Source organism: Humulus lupulus, chromosome 9 (genome assembly GCF_963169125.1).
Source record: "Humulus lupulus chromosome 9, drHumLupu1.1, whole genome shotgun sequence".
In the NCBI taxonomy this organism is placed as follows: domain Eukaryota; kingdom Viridiplantae; phylum Streptophyta; class Magnoliopsida; order Rosales; family Cannabaceae; genus Humulus; species Humulus lupulus.
The window spans coordinates 172,569,487-172,583,403 of record NC_084801.1 but is presented as its reverse complement, the minus strand read 5'-3'; the positions used below and the strand labels follow the sequence as shown (position 1 = coordinate 172,583,403).

Genomic DNA, 13,917 nt, shown 5'->3' with positions numbered 1-13,917 from the left:
TTCCTTTCTTGGTTTTTTTTCTGGGTTTTTTGTCTGCCTCGATAGGACTCGATGGTCCTTGATGGACCTCGATAAACCCTCACATATTTATATTATTTGTATACCTCGATATGCTTCGATGGTCCTTGATGGACCTCGATAAAACCATCACATAAGTGGGGAAATGACTACCTCGATGAGACTCGATGGTCCTCGATAAAAACCTCAGACTTTAGGAACAATGGGTACCTCGATGAGACATGATGGTCCTCGATGGACCTCAATATGAATCGATATTTTGCTATTTTATGTTGTAGTTTAACTTTTTGACCTTTTTTTTGTTTTTGTTGTTGCAGATTCGACTGTTTCCATATTTGTTGCATTCAATGGTGTTTGGGAACTTGAAAATAGGGATTGGATTTTAGGGATGCTGAAAATCAAGTTCTGCCTGTGGAGAAGGGTGTGACGTATGAGCAACTGCTTGAAATTCTATACGATGAGCTTGAAGTGGATAAATGTGTGCATGACTTGAAAATTGAGGTCCCGCACACATGCCTATCACAATCTGTCAAACCTACTGTTATAAAAAATGATAGCCATGTGCGTGCATTTATTGGGTTAGCATCGAAATCTGTAGAGAAGTTGATTCCTCTATGTGTGACATTAATTAAGAAGGGACGTATAAGAAATGTATCGGCTTCTGCCAGCGTTAATAAAGAAGTTCAATTTGAAGAGAACATTTCTCCTCCATGTCATGGTTTCAAAGGAACTCAAGGTGACGTTGGAACATGTGTTCCCGAGACAAATCCAGACATCATAGTCCATGATGATATCCCGATTAGAGATCCGCCATATTTGCATGACACGGCGGAGTACGATTCCTATGTCTACGATCCTTATGTCAACAACGATCCTGTTGCTGATGCAACAGATCTTGGTGGGCCAGATATTAGGGTAGATTTGCCAACACAGAGTTCAGATGCTATGGTAGATGAGGGGCGTAGAATAGAAGATCGGCAAACACCTGGGACCAGCAGTAGTCGTCCAGGTCCAAGTAGATTCGATGATAGTTTTAGATGGAGTTCTCCATTGGACTTAGGTGAAGATCGTAGAACATGGAGTGCTCTCATGTTCACCAAAGAGGATATAGAGGCCTAACATCAACATCATTCCTCAACCAGCAAAGCTTCAGGAGAATTGCACCTTGGGAAGTTCTTTCAGAACAAGCTTGAATTGAAAACCAAAGCATCCATATTTGCGATGAAGAATAATTTTGAGTTTATGGTGAAGAAATCTGGGACTGATTTGTGGTACATTACCTGCAAGGATCCTGATTGTGGTTGGAGATTGAGGGGTAAGAAAAAAAATGCGATCTGAAATGTTCGAGATTACTGTATACAACAAAGTACACACTTGCTCACAAGAAATTTGAGATAAGGACCACCGTCAAGCATCACCGTGGGTTGTTGGGCACCTAATTAAGAGGAAATTTGCTACCGACGGTACTCGGTACATGGCAAACAACATAAGGGAGTACATGAAGCACCATTTTGGGGTCGAAATGAGCTATGAGAATGTGTGGAGATGCAGAGAAAAGGCTCTTATGTATGTTAGAGGGACACCTGAGGAATCATACTCCAAGTTACCTGGATACCTGTGTCAGTTGGAGCATAAGAACCCATGTACAATTACTAATTTAGTAGCAGAAAATGGTCGTTTCTTGTATTGCTTATTTTCCCTCGGTGTTTCTAGGCGTGGTTTCCAGTACTGTTGTCCTGTAATTTGTGTGGATGGCACATTCTTGAAGAATAAGTATGGTGGCCACATGCTTTGTGCTGTTGCGTTGGATGTAAACAACCAGTTGTTTCCAATTGCGTTTGCATTGGTGGACAGTGAGAACCATAACTCTTGGACTTATTTCATGAGAAAATTGAAGGAAGCCATAGGGGATGTTGAGAACCTTGCTTTTGTATCGGACATGCATAAAATCATTAATCATGCTTTGGAGCTTGTGTTCCCAGATTCCTATCACGGTGCATGTTACCATCACATATGCATGAATGTGGTGGAAAAATTCAAAACTGACCACGTGCAAGACATCATGGGGTGTGCAGCGTATGCATTTCGAAGAATGGAATTTCACAAGTTCTTTGCAAGATTAAGGTAATTGATCCGCCCATTGCTGAATATCTAGAGGGAATTGGCTTTGAAAGGTGGAGTAGCACTTATTTTCCTGGTAACCGATACAATATCATGACGAGTAACTATGCAGAAAGCTTTAACAATAAAACCAAGGAGGCAAGGAGCTTTCTAGTCGCCACTTTTCTTGAATTCATAAGATTCACTCTTCAATCTTGGTTTGCAGATAGACGTGAAAGAGCTGCAAAAGCAACAACTGTGTTATCACTTGAGATGGAGAAGGATTCGAAGCAAATAGGTGATAAAGCAATTTTCCTGGATGTCCAAGTCCTTGGTCGTCACGAATTTCTTGTGGTTGATGGTAATGGTGATGGTGAGGTGAACTTGGCCACAAAATCATGCTCTTGTGGCATGTTCCAAACCATTAGGATACCATGTGTACATGCTTTTGCTGTAGTCAGAAAAAGAAGCATAAACATTTACTGATTGTGTTCCCCTTACTATAGAATCGAGGCATTGGGGGACACTAATAAAGATACTATTTACCCTGTTGGGAACGAGGATGAATGGGTAATCCCTGATCACATCAGAGATACCGTTGTCGGCGTCCCCGTTGAGAAAACCCCTGTAGGAAGGTCCAGGAAGCAGAAAGTGGGTAGGCGAAAGACAAACCGCTATACTTCACACGGGGAAAAGATCGTCAAGCCACGTAAGTGTAGCAGATGTGGTGGTAGTGGGCACAATAGGAAGTCATGTAAGGCTAGGATTTAAAAATTTGTTATGTAATTATTCAATTGATTTTGCTGCATTTAATATATGGAGTACTTCTTCTAATACTTTGTTGGTTTTGATCTAAATATATGCATTTATTATTATTTAGCTATCGAGGAAAATTTGGTTTGACCCATTGCGTTTTGTTGAGGCAGACACATTATGTGAATTTAGTAGTTTTTATTTAATAACTTTTTCAAAAAATATTGTTTCATAAAAAATAATATACAAAACTAACTATATGCTATACTATACAAGATGTATATCAAGAAAATGTAAGGAGCATCACAAGGACAAATTATGATATAATAGGTCCACACACCACTTGGTCCTGAAATGCTAGATGTTCTCATCGATAACGGTATCGAGTGGTAGCCTGGCAACCAAATGCTCGATATATTTGATGGAAAACATAGCACAATCCCCACTTCATATAATCGATTTTGTGTCAATACAAGATAAAAATAACTTTGATATTCAGTTTTCAAAATACACTAATTAAATAGGGGAATACATTGTCTTAGTTTGAGGACAGTCCTCCAGAGGAATACGACAATATGAAAAAGGCTTTACGTTCTGCTCAGGAGATACCTGGAGGTCCTCATGGTCGTCAAACATGCAAGAACACCATAACAACGAAGGCAACAATAAGCACCAAGGCTTGATCACTTCCTCCAACAGAGTCGGACTAAGCACGCTATGGTTGGAATCATAAATATTGATGCACCACATTGGAATGGAGACTTCAATGGCGATCCAATGTGCGACTTTCTCGACGTGCAAGGCAAAATATACTTTACTCATATTTTGCCATGATACGAGGAATTGATTATCATCACCCTTCAACATTTTCAGCACATCATCGTTCCATGTATACTTAGTGCCAGTCTCTTTGAAATGATTCCAACGACCTAGGCACACTTGGGGGAATGTGGTGTTCATGATCGCAGCATCCTGTTGAAATGCAGCATGATAAATGTGGCGTCGGCGGCGTAGCATGTGCAAAGCGACATCAATATGCTGAAAAAACATGCAAATTCGTTAGTACCATCAATATATTTTAAGATTGAATTGAAAACATAAATGTAATTAACATACTGAATCCCAAAGCCAAGTTTGGACTGTGTGCAACTGCAAGAACCATGCCACACCGTGCATCCCAGTATGGACGTTCCGATTTCTCTTGTTGTCGATCTTCCCGATGATCCACTTATGGAAGCTCTCCTCCTGCTGCAGGTCGCACTTCCTCAAAGGTTTTGCAACTAACCCCTGTTTATTTTGTCTCATCCTCTTCGTTGGGTCGGTGAAGTCATCAAAACGCTTGGCCCTGCGTTTCTTCCTAACAACTTCAAGGCTACCTGCCTCCCCAGGTTGTAGTACTCGTATACTGGGACTGTCAGCATCACTGGCAACTACAGATGTCTGGGCCTGTGGAGTGGAGGGTTGATCACCGGGCTCGTAGTCTACAGGCAAGATATCAGACTCTGTATCTGATTTTACGTTGGTGGATCGACCCGAGACCACTGAAAGCAGCTGTGCCAACTGAGCCATGATCGTAGTCTGATTCTGAAGTAAGGTTGCCTGGCCCTCCTCAACCCTCTTGAGCCTCTGCATCAATTGCTCATAATCAGGCTGGGCAACCTGACTAGAGGAAGCTACACAGGCCTGTGAAGTGCCCTCCTCAACCCTCGGGATATCCTCATAAAAAATGGAGGCTTCCTTTGCAACTTTTGCCAGCTTCTCTGTCTCTTTCTTAGGTACTACTACTTCCTCCGCTGCAGTCCCAACCTCCTCCACAGTTGATTCCAACTCAGGGAATAACCTGGAATCAACTTCTGGGAGGCTATTGTAGTAGACTACCTCACCGGGACGTGGCTTCAGCATGGAAAATACAACTAACTGCATGGTTGAATAACATGTGTAAGAAAAACTTTAATAAAATAAATCGTCAATCAATTAATTTGTAACATTTAACAAGATAAAATGGAACTTACTCGACGGTTGGCGAATATAGGAACCAACTGAGTTGTCGAAATAGTGATATCAGTCTTCGTAGCTCAGCTAAGCATCCTCAGAATCTGGTTCCCACTGTTCTCACCGAACTTACTTCCGAGAGATGGCATGGCCTCAAAAGCCCAGTAAAGAAGCACGAGTGCATAGCCATAGAAATTATACTTCGCCTCATTCTGTTTTTTGCTTGAACCCTCTTTCTTCTTCTCCTCGTAGTGTTTCAATTGCTTCTTCATGTCCTTCTGAACTCCTTTGCTAACCTTCTTAAATGACAACTTCCCCCATGGATACTTGAAAAAGTAATCAAGATCCTCAACCATCCTCAGGGAATCACCCCATATCGTCATTGTTTTCTTTGGGGCATTCAGTGCCCCCTCTATCAAATAGCACAAACCCAGCTTAAATGCATCTTCTGGGTTTGTCGAGGCCTTCAAAGCATCTTCCAACTGACCAAAACTAACCTTCGAATCACCATTAAAATATTCCTAGATGATCCAATCACTTGAAAGATGCTCTTTCAACTCATTTGGGGACGGTGATTTCCCAAAATTTAGCCCGGTAACTAGGGCAAACTCTGCAATACCAAATCTACACATAGTGTTGCCCATGTAGAATTGACCCTCTTCAGGCTTCTTGCTTTCTACCTTACGCAACATTAGCTGATGCAGCAGAACCCCAGAAAAACTAAACGACTTTGCCTTAAAGAACTGTCCCAACGGGCATGCCTGTGTCCTTTCAATAAGACCATGCCTCTGAAACTGCTCTATAAGGGTATCCAAGTAAGCATTACCCCTATAAGTGACACGGCTAGGAAAATGCTTCTCCAACGACACAATAAGGTCAGGCATCTGAAAAAAAAATGTTAAAAATGTTAAAAATGTAAAACAATCTGGTAACTATCGAGGCAGTTACTATTGAGTCCCATTGAGGCCTATCGAGGTAGGTGCTAAACAATCCCAAAGCATGATATCATCTGGTTACTATCGAGTCCTATCGAGTCAGGTGCTAAATCAGCCATGTAACCCATATCATCGAGTCCTATCGAGGCATATCGATTCCTATCAAGGCAAAGGCTACATAAGCCATATGAACAATAACATCGAGTCCTATCAAGTCTTATCGAGGCAAGTGCTCCAATCATCCATGTATCCATATCATCGAGTCCTATCGATTCCTATCGAGGCAAAGACTAAAATCAGCCATTTGGCCAATAGCATCGATTCTTATCGAGACAAAGACTAAATCAGCCATTTGGCCAATAACATCGAGTCCTATCGAGGTATATGCTGAAATTTTCTATATGCCTAAAATATCATTGAGTCCTATCGAGTCCCATCGAGTCCTATCGAGGCACAGTCAAATCCAGACCCTAACATACATTATCGAGTCCTATTGATTTCTATCGAGGTGCATAAAAAATCTCGAAAAAACCCAGATTTCTTCATTCCCCAGCCCCGGTCTATCCTATGAACAAAAATCAACAAAAAAACCAGACACATACACATATTGCAGATTAAAAATGAAATCCCTCACATTGGCTTTCTTTGGGGTTATTTCCTCAAAGTTTGGTCTATTTGCTCGACGTTTTCTCCTTCGCCTTCTCCGATCAAAAACTCCGACAATATTCGAGCCCTTGTTCGTGGTCGTGGAAGACAATGCTTGGGTTTTGACGGATTCAATTGGGTTTGAGTGTTTTTTTACTTTGGGACTAAGGTATTTTGGGAGAGACCGAGAGAATACGGATAGTCCGTGGGAAAAAATGCCAGGGGTATTTTGGGTAGTAAGGTAATTAGTAGGACCAAAATGAGAGTCAAATAGTGATAGGGTATTTTTTAAATACAGTGTCACTTAATGCATTAAAAGTCAAATTTCCCTATAAAAATGTGTGTTGATTCACTTTATCCTATATATATATGTGACATTTTATAAAATATAAATAAAAATAAAAACTCTTTCCCTTTCATATTTATCCAAGTAGTGTAGGGCTAAATTTTTTGGAAGGAAATGCAGGGGAGAGAATTAATTAGCTTTAATCAACTTTCTCATCCACTTTCCAGCAAAAAAGAAGAAAAAATAAGTCTTGCCTACTTTATCTCTTTTTTTTTTTTGTGTAAAAAAGAAGAATAACTTTAATTAAATTTTCTGGCATAATTTGATTTAGTAATCATCATTGTCAAAGCAAACATAGAACCACTTTTCCTTTCTTTTTTTTATTAATGTTTCCCCATGTTGTTAAACAGCTTTGGTTCTAATTCAATGAACCCTAATTTGACAAATGATAATAGAAGGATCAAAGAGTACAATTTTTTTTGTTTTGTTTTAGATACTAAGTTTAATGGCAAACTTTTTAAGTGAATTGTTTGAGTATGAAACCACAAAAGAGGTTCATGTATCTTAGCAATCTTACACATGTGAGAATAAACATAGAGTATCTAGGAGTAAAGAGTGTGGCACGTGACAACAAGCAAAGCAACCCATGTGCGATTAGGATTGGACCCATACGCAACTCTTCATATAGATTGGAATCGAAATTCAAAAGGGTCAAAATATCCAGGGCCATAAGAGAATTGTCCATATCCAACTCTTTATTTAAAAAAATAATAATAAACCAACATGCATTAAAAAAACTCAGACAAGCCCATACCCCTTTTCTCAATTTTATAATCCACTTTGGAAACATGCTAAGTAATAATGACATTGCAAGGTATGAGAAACACGAACAACAAAATCATATGTAAAATATCCCACTAATAATTATAATAAAAAAAAACCCCCTAAAAACATATATATATCTTTAATTTAATTAGATAGCCTATAATGCTTTTATAGCAAAGGAAATCATCATCACAATGCAACACACTATTTTACTTATCAACTAAATTAACAAAAAAAGAATCAAAATGACCCCAAAAACAAAAAACAACACACATTACATGTAGGGGAAATATTACTATTGCCCCATGTATGGTACAAAATATGAAGTAATTTTTTTTCTCCTCTTTTCAAATTTTATTTTTCTTCAGTGAAGATGGTGCGGGGGGGCGGCGGTGGCGTTGCTCGGCAGAGTTGGGGGTTTGCATTGGTAGCACTTGGCAAAGAGTCCGAAAGTGTCAATTTGCCTGACGAAGTTGGTGACACTAGCCCATCCGCCGAACCCAAATCCAACCACAAGCACCCAAACCACAATGAAGGCATTGAAGACATACATTGCCGTCCAGCTTGGCATAAAGAAAGGAGGCTTCTCTGCTGCGTTCTGTTGAAAATTACACCAAATGAAACAAAAGTATGTGAGATCATAAAATGTGACAAATAATTTAACATAACACAACACAACATGACACTGCTAAAGTCTAAAGTAGTTAATTTTAGAATATTCATTCATAGTTTAAGAATATGTTGTTTATATATATAATCTATATTTCTTTGTTATTTTATTTCCAAGGACCGACCGGTTGAAAGATAGTCAAATCAGCCAGCTCATTAGAGACAGTACAATGCTCAAACTGTAGTGTATAACTAAACGAAAATGACTCTTCACCTATCTCAGCTCTTCTCGTAACATTTCAAATCTAAGCAGTAAATGCTCTTGTACACTGCCTCTGCATGCTCTCTCTCTCGGCTGCAACTACAGAATGTGTGAATTCCCAGCAAACTCGGGTGCCAACTCATTCTATATTGACCAAAATACCCCCAACAAAATAGGATAATTACCACATCTCCCCACCTAAATACACCACTTTTCTCTCCTTGCTACTAATATTTGTCTTCTTTTTGTAAAAAATGAATTGGATTTATGCATTGCATGTTTTGTTTTATATATTTAGAATTAGATTAAGGTTTAATATACTCCAGTCGTTTAGGTTTTCACTAATTAACAACTATTAATTCAACAATTATAAAAGAGAACAAGATGTATCTCCTAACAGGACAAAATCCAATAAAAGAATGTCACTGTTTGACATTTAATAGTGTTGGATTTTTTTTATTATTATTACCTGGCGAGCTGAGGCTGTTCTATAAGTGAGCATATGAGCTAGAGATGGGATAATGTAGACAGTGAAGCTGACGAGTAGAGCCCCAACAGCTGAGTTGATGGGCCCAAAGAAAGGAAATATTATGGCCAAAAACCATATTGGTATCACAACTGGCAACCTAGCCAAAGCCCTCAAACATATGCTTTTTGTGTCATGCATCCCTATCACCTTCTCCCACACGAAGTACAATGGGGTACATGCGAACCCAAATGTGATGAACTGCACCAAAAAAAAAAAAAAAAAAATCACATCACTCACTTCTTGCGGTGTTGAGCATCACACGCTAATACAGATAAATTTATCGAGTATGTGATCGATAAAGCGACAAGTAATCGAACCTGGTGAATAAGCATTAGGATGACAGCAGCATCACGAAAGCCATTCTTGGGGAGGAGACTGAAGGCATTGGAATGGTTGAGGAGTTCATCACCAAATGCCCAGTAAACACATGCAGCCGAAGGAAGTGTGAGTGTGAAAACATAGAGAGTAGCCAACAAATATATGTACTTGAACTTCTGTGGCTTCCACATGGCATGCATGATTTCCCTGAAACATTTTATCACATAATAATTACCATATCAGATTAACAATAATCATACATATTATGTGTGTATTTCCAATAATGCCCTCATGTCATTTCTTCCTCCAGCTACTACATGACTAATGATCTTTTGAGTCACTATGATGGAGAAATTATGCTGTGAAGTAAAAGACAAAAGAAACTAGATTTAAAATCAACTGACGTGTAAGTATATAATATATGATATTAGTTTTATTCAAGGAAAAAATACAAAACCAGTTTGTTAAAAAAAGTTGGACCAGTTTTACTGTATAAAATTTTCCAGTAAAAGTGGAGATAGAGAGGAGAAGAGGGCAAGGTAGTGTTGTTTTCTAAGTAAACAAAAAGTAGAGTGCATATATATAATTTTGTCTGTGGGTCTCGAACACTGAGTTGGCCGGCAAAAGCTGCTAACAGAAGCCGCGTAGAAACAAACCAAATAATTTTTTTTTTCTCTCTTTTTAAATTATTTATTAATTAATTATTTAATAAAAATTGATTAATAATTATTACAAAGAACAAAAAAAGCTAGCTTACACTGTTACGGCATGGCCACCAAAGGTGTAGAGTATATTAGTGGCGCCGGTGAAGTAAAGCACAGGCTTGGTAGGAGCTGTGTGTTGGACTCCCTCAACCTACAAAGCCAAATTCCATTCACTTCTAAACTTAACTTTTTAATCTTTATTAAAAATAAAATAAAAAAGAAAAAGAGGGGTAAAAAGAAAAAGTTGGGTTCAGAAAAAAGACCATAATAATGGCTTCAAGATCCGAAACATGGGAGATAAAGAAGCTATAAATATGTGTGAGTGTGTGTATATTTACCTGGCCGTGGACAAGAGCAGCTATAGCCAGATACCAAGCAGTATATGTGGTCATCCCGAGGCCAAGGAAAGACCAAATTCTGTAGTTGTGGAAAGAGGGAACGAACACTGTGGTGGCACAACAAGCTCCAAAGATATACGTCCATGTCCTCTTGTCTAGATTGTCGTTGATGTAGTAAATGTTACTGATCAAATTCACATTTCCAATACAAAATTTTAGATTTTGACAAAAACCCAGATGTTTTTTTTGGATATTAAATACAAAAGAGAGAAAAAGGAAGTTTTTTTTTTTTGGTTTTCAACCTTGCACAAGCTATGAGTTGGATGACAGATCCGAAGAGAAGAAAAGTACAGTTGAAAGCAAGCCCCAAGGCCTTCCAGATAGGACCGAGTAAACCATCAAGCACTTCAAACCACTGTGTCGTTTGAAAGAAAGTTAGTGTCGTTCAAAGATTGTTTAAATGGATTAGCTATCAATGGTGTCTGTCAAACCTGTATGACATGGTTCTTGAAGCTAGCGTTCTCTTTTTCCTTTCGGCTTCTGTATTCAACATAGAGTACACTGATCAGATAAGCAGTCCAGCTTCCAACCAGTCCATAAAATATCTGAAGCACAATCCCAGAGACCATTCCCAGTTGAGAGAACGAGTATGGCAATGTTAAGAGAACCTGAGCAACCTGCAATAAAAACGATGAAAGCAATTATGTGGATGAAATTAAACAAATTTGCAAGTACACAACAAGTGTATGATAATATGTTTGACTGGAATTTTTTTCTTTTTCTAAATTACTTGATTGGAAGAACAGCTGAACCAAGCGTCCCAGGCAGAACCACCATGCCAGAGAAAATTCTTGACATTGAACATTGATTGATTCTCTTCTTCTTTTGATCCTTCTTCCTTGGCTTGATCATGGCCATCGCCCTCGCTGAAGTTAGAGACTATGGCTTCCTCTGCTTGCTTCTGAGGCAACATTGTCTTGGTCTTTTGATCACTAAAGGCAACGTCTAAATCTTGGTAGATCTAAAACATAAAAGACAGTCAATGAGACAAAAACTACTACATAATCAAATAATAGAAAAAGAAAAAACGCAACCCCAGAAAACGAAAGCCAATAAGACCCCAGATCCAAATACCAGAAATTCCTTCTCAGCTATAAAAAAAAAAAAAAGAGAAAACCCCTCCAAAGAAATCCAAAGGGAAAAGGATAAAAACTGGGAAAAACCAAAAGGGTATAGTCTAAAACATGTTTTAAACAAACGAAGGTGACCAGAGTGAAACCAAATCCTCTTACGAGCTATTATATAGTAATACCTTGTCTGAACTCTGAAATGTCACTTTCCCTCTAATGAAGGAGAAGAAAGCAAAGTGAATGAAACTCGGATCTTTCACTCTCTTCCAAGCAAAACGAACTTATTTTTCGGCCTTGACTTTGATTTGTCAACTTTATTTTTTTTCCCAGCTAGTTTGTAGAATGATAAAACTAGTGTTGTAGTACTATTAGAGAGTGAGAAAAAGCAGAGACAGAGCCACACAGTTGAGACAGAGTGAGAAAGAGAGAGAGAGTCATGAATTATCCATTGCAGAATTTGGTACAGAGTGCAAAAGATATATATTATATATATTTATATGAATGGACTTAAATGCGTCGAAATAATTGCAATATCTTCAGCTGCAAATCTTCTTAGCCCTGCCAAAAAACTATGCCTAGTCTTCTTAAAGATCTCACTTTTAATGCACCACCAAAATCTGCTCTGGCCGAAACCAAAGACGGCGAGACTTCAAAAGCAGGAACCAAATTGTAAAAAAACTGTCTCAAGTTGAAGAAGGAGAAGAAAAAGGAAGACACTTTTGAGCTCTTATTCAACTCAATATATATTATATATATTTATATATATACTAGAGAGTGATGAGTGATGACTCTTGCTTTAAACGAAAGGTGAGGTTGAAACGAGTAAAAGAGAGATTACAACACGAGCAGAAGAACAAGATTAAGAAGAAGAAGAAAAAAAAGTTGAGAGAGACGAAACCCAAATTCTCTGTATTCCAATTCCAATTCGATTCTTGGTATATCGATCTTTAGTGACAGGGAATTTTGAGTTCAAAGTGGAATGAAGAGAAGGTTGTTTTCTAATCAGTAAGGACCAAATTTATACAATGCAACTTCTCTTTTATAGAACCCAAAAGCAACCGCTTCAACGGCTCTGATTACATAATTTGTTTATTTTTTTTAAGCATAGAAAACGACTTTTTATTTGGATAAAATTACAGTACTAGCAGAAGTAACAGTAACTAACTTCTTTGTTTGAAACGTTGAAAAAAGAAAAAGAAAAACCCGGATCCAAATCTTAGTCAATAATAGTTTTAGGAAATTATTTTATTAATAATTTTAATTTTGAGATAGAAATTTTTAATTTAATTTGATCGAGGCTCCATCAACTTCCTTCCTGTCCCCCAACCAAAGGAAAAGATGCCTATCCCACGCGTTAAGATTCTTCGATACATAAAAAACAGCTGTAACCGTTGGAATAAGTACGTGATGTCCGAGCGTGTGTGCTTCACGCGCAGTTATAGAGAGTGAGACCAACAGTCCCCAATGATAGATACGATAGGATTTTTTTTATCGTGGGCCGCCCAACCCAGCCAACCGGCTATTATGGAGGCCCATTATGATTTTTCCTTTTTTATTTTTTACGGATTCGGCTCAGCGCGTTCGTTGAATTGGGAGCCGTGGAGAGCCGAGCTGAGCCATAATGACCCCGCCACGCCGTGTTCCCGCACGCTATAAAAGAAAACACGCGCGCAATTAAGCCCAACCCCACTTTCCCGCCGGGTCATCATATTAAAGATGCTCTTTAATCAGACGGCTCAGACTAACCCATTATCGGAGACTTGGCTCCACCTCCATCACTTCCCATCCCATTTCCCACTTTTTATAGTTTATTATCCTAGGATTCATTTTTTATTTTTTATGTAGTGAAAAAATCAAAATATTCATTTTGTCCCAAAAAAAAAAAAAGATTTTTTCACTTCCAATCCAACTATAACAGTAGTAAATTTTTGTCACCTAAATTTTTTTTATTTCATAAATATCCCTCGAATTATAATATTTATAGATTTTTGACTATATTATCTAAAATAATAACTGTTTGATTGAGTGACAGTAAAAAATATTTTAAAATAATTGTTTTATTAATTACCTAATTTTAAATTAAAAAAATAAAAATTCATAAAAGATGATTTTAAATTATATAAAATTTAGTAATTAAAAAAAATAAGAAACATTAATAGTTTTTAATTCAAATATAATTAAAAAAAATACTAAAATCAATATTCCAAACTAATTAAACTAAATTAAAATCTTTAATTTCTTACAATAAAGATTTTAATTTAGTTTCAAAATATTGATTTTAGTTTTTTACAATTATATTTGAATTAAAAAAATTTATGTTTATTGATTTTCTATTTTATAGGATTTCATATAATTTCATAAATTTAAAAATAAGTTTTCATTAATTTTTTATTTTAAAATGATTTTTATTTTTTTTCTAATTTAAAATCAACTAATTAATTAAAAAATTAATTTAAAATGTCATATCAGTTAT

The 13,917-nt window shown here is 37.4% G+C and overlaps 1 protein-coding gene across 2 annotated transcripts; it reads right to left on the bottom strand.

Moving 5' to 3' along the window:
* Positions 1-7,674: 7,674 nt before the first annotated feature.
* On the bottom strand, positions 7,675-12,451 carry LOC133801129 (auxin transporter-like protein 2). Of its 2 annotated transcripts, none has more exons than XM_062239279.1 (9): positions 11,627-12,451; positions 11,105-11,335; positions 10,806-10,991; positions 10,617-10,729; positions 10,315-10,498; positions 10,030-10,127; positions 9,272-9,479; positions 8,895-9,152; positions 7,675-8,152 (listed from the first exon to the last, which is right to left on the bottom strand). In XM_062239279.1, exons 2-9 carry the CDS (start codon positions 11,285-11,287, stop codon positions 7,919-7,921), a joined length of 1,464 nt encoding a protein of 487 aa, XP_062095263.1. In that variant the 5' UTR covers positions 11,288-11,335; positions 11,627-12,451; the 3' UTR covers positions 7,675-7,918. The 2 variants fall into 2 exon arrangements, with proteins under 2 accessions (XP_062095263.1, XP_062095264.1); XM_062239280.1 differs by lacking the exon at positions 11,627-12,451 and adding an exon at positions 11,449-11,470.
* Between the last annotated feature and the right edge of the window lie 1,466 nt (positions 12,452-13,917).

Bases quoted from the DNA above. Each gene is read 5' to 3' on its own strand.
- LOC133801129 (XM_062239279.1), bottom strand. From the start codon at position 11,287: ATGTTGCCTCAGAAGCAAGCAGAGGAAGCCATAGTCTCTAACTTCAGC. The intron at 10,730-10,805 runs GTTTGACAGACA...CAAACGACACAG, and splicing joins TCAAGAACCATGTCATACAG to TGGTTTGAAGTGCTTGATGG. The intron at 10,499-10,616 runs GTTGAAAACCAA...GAATTTGATCAG, and splicing joins CAACTCATAGCTTGTGCAAG to TAACATTTACTACATCAACG.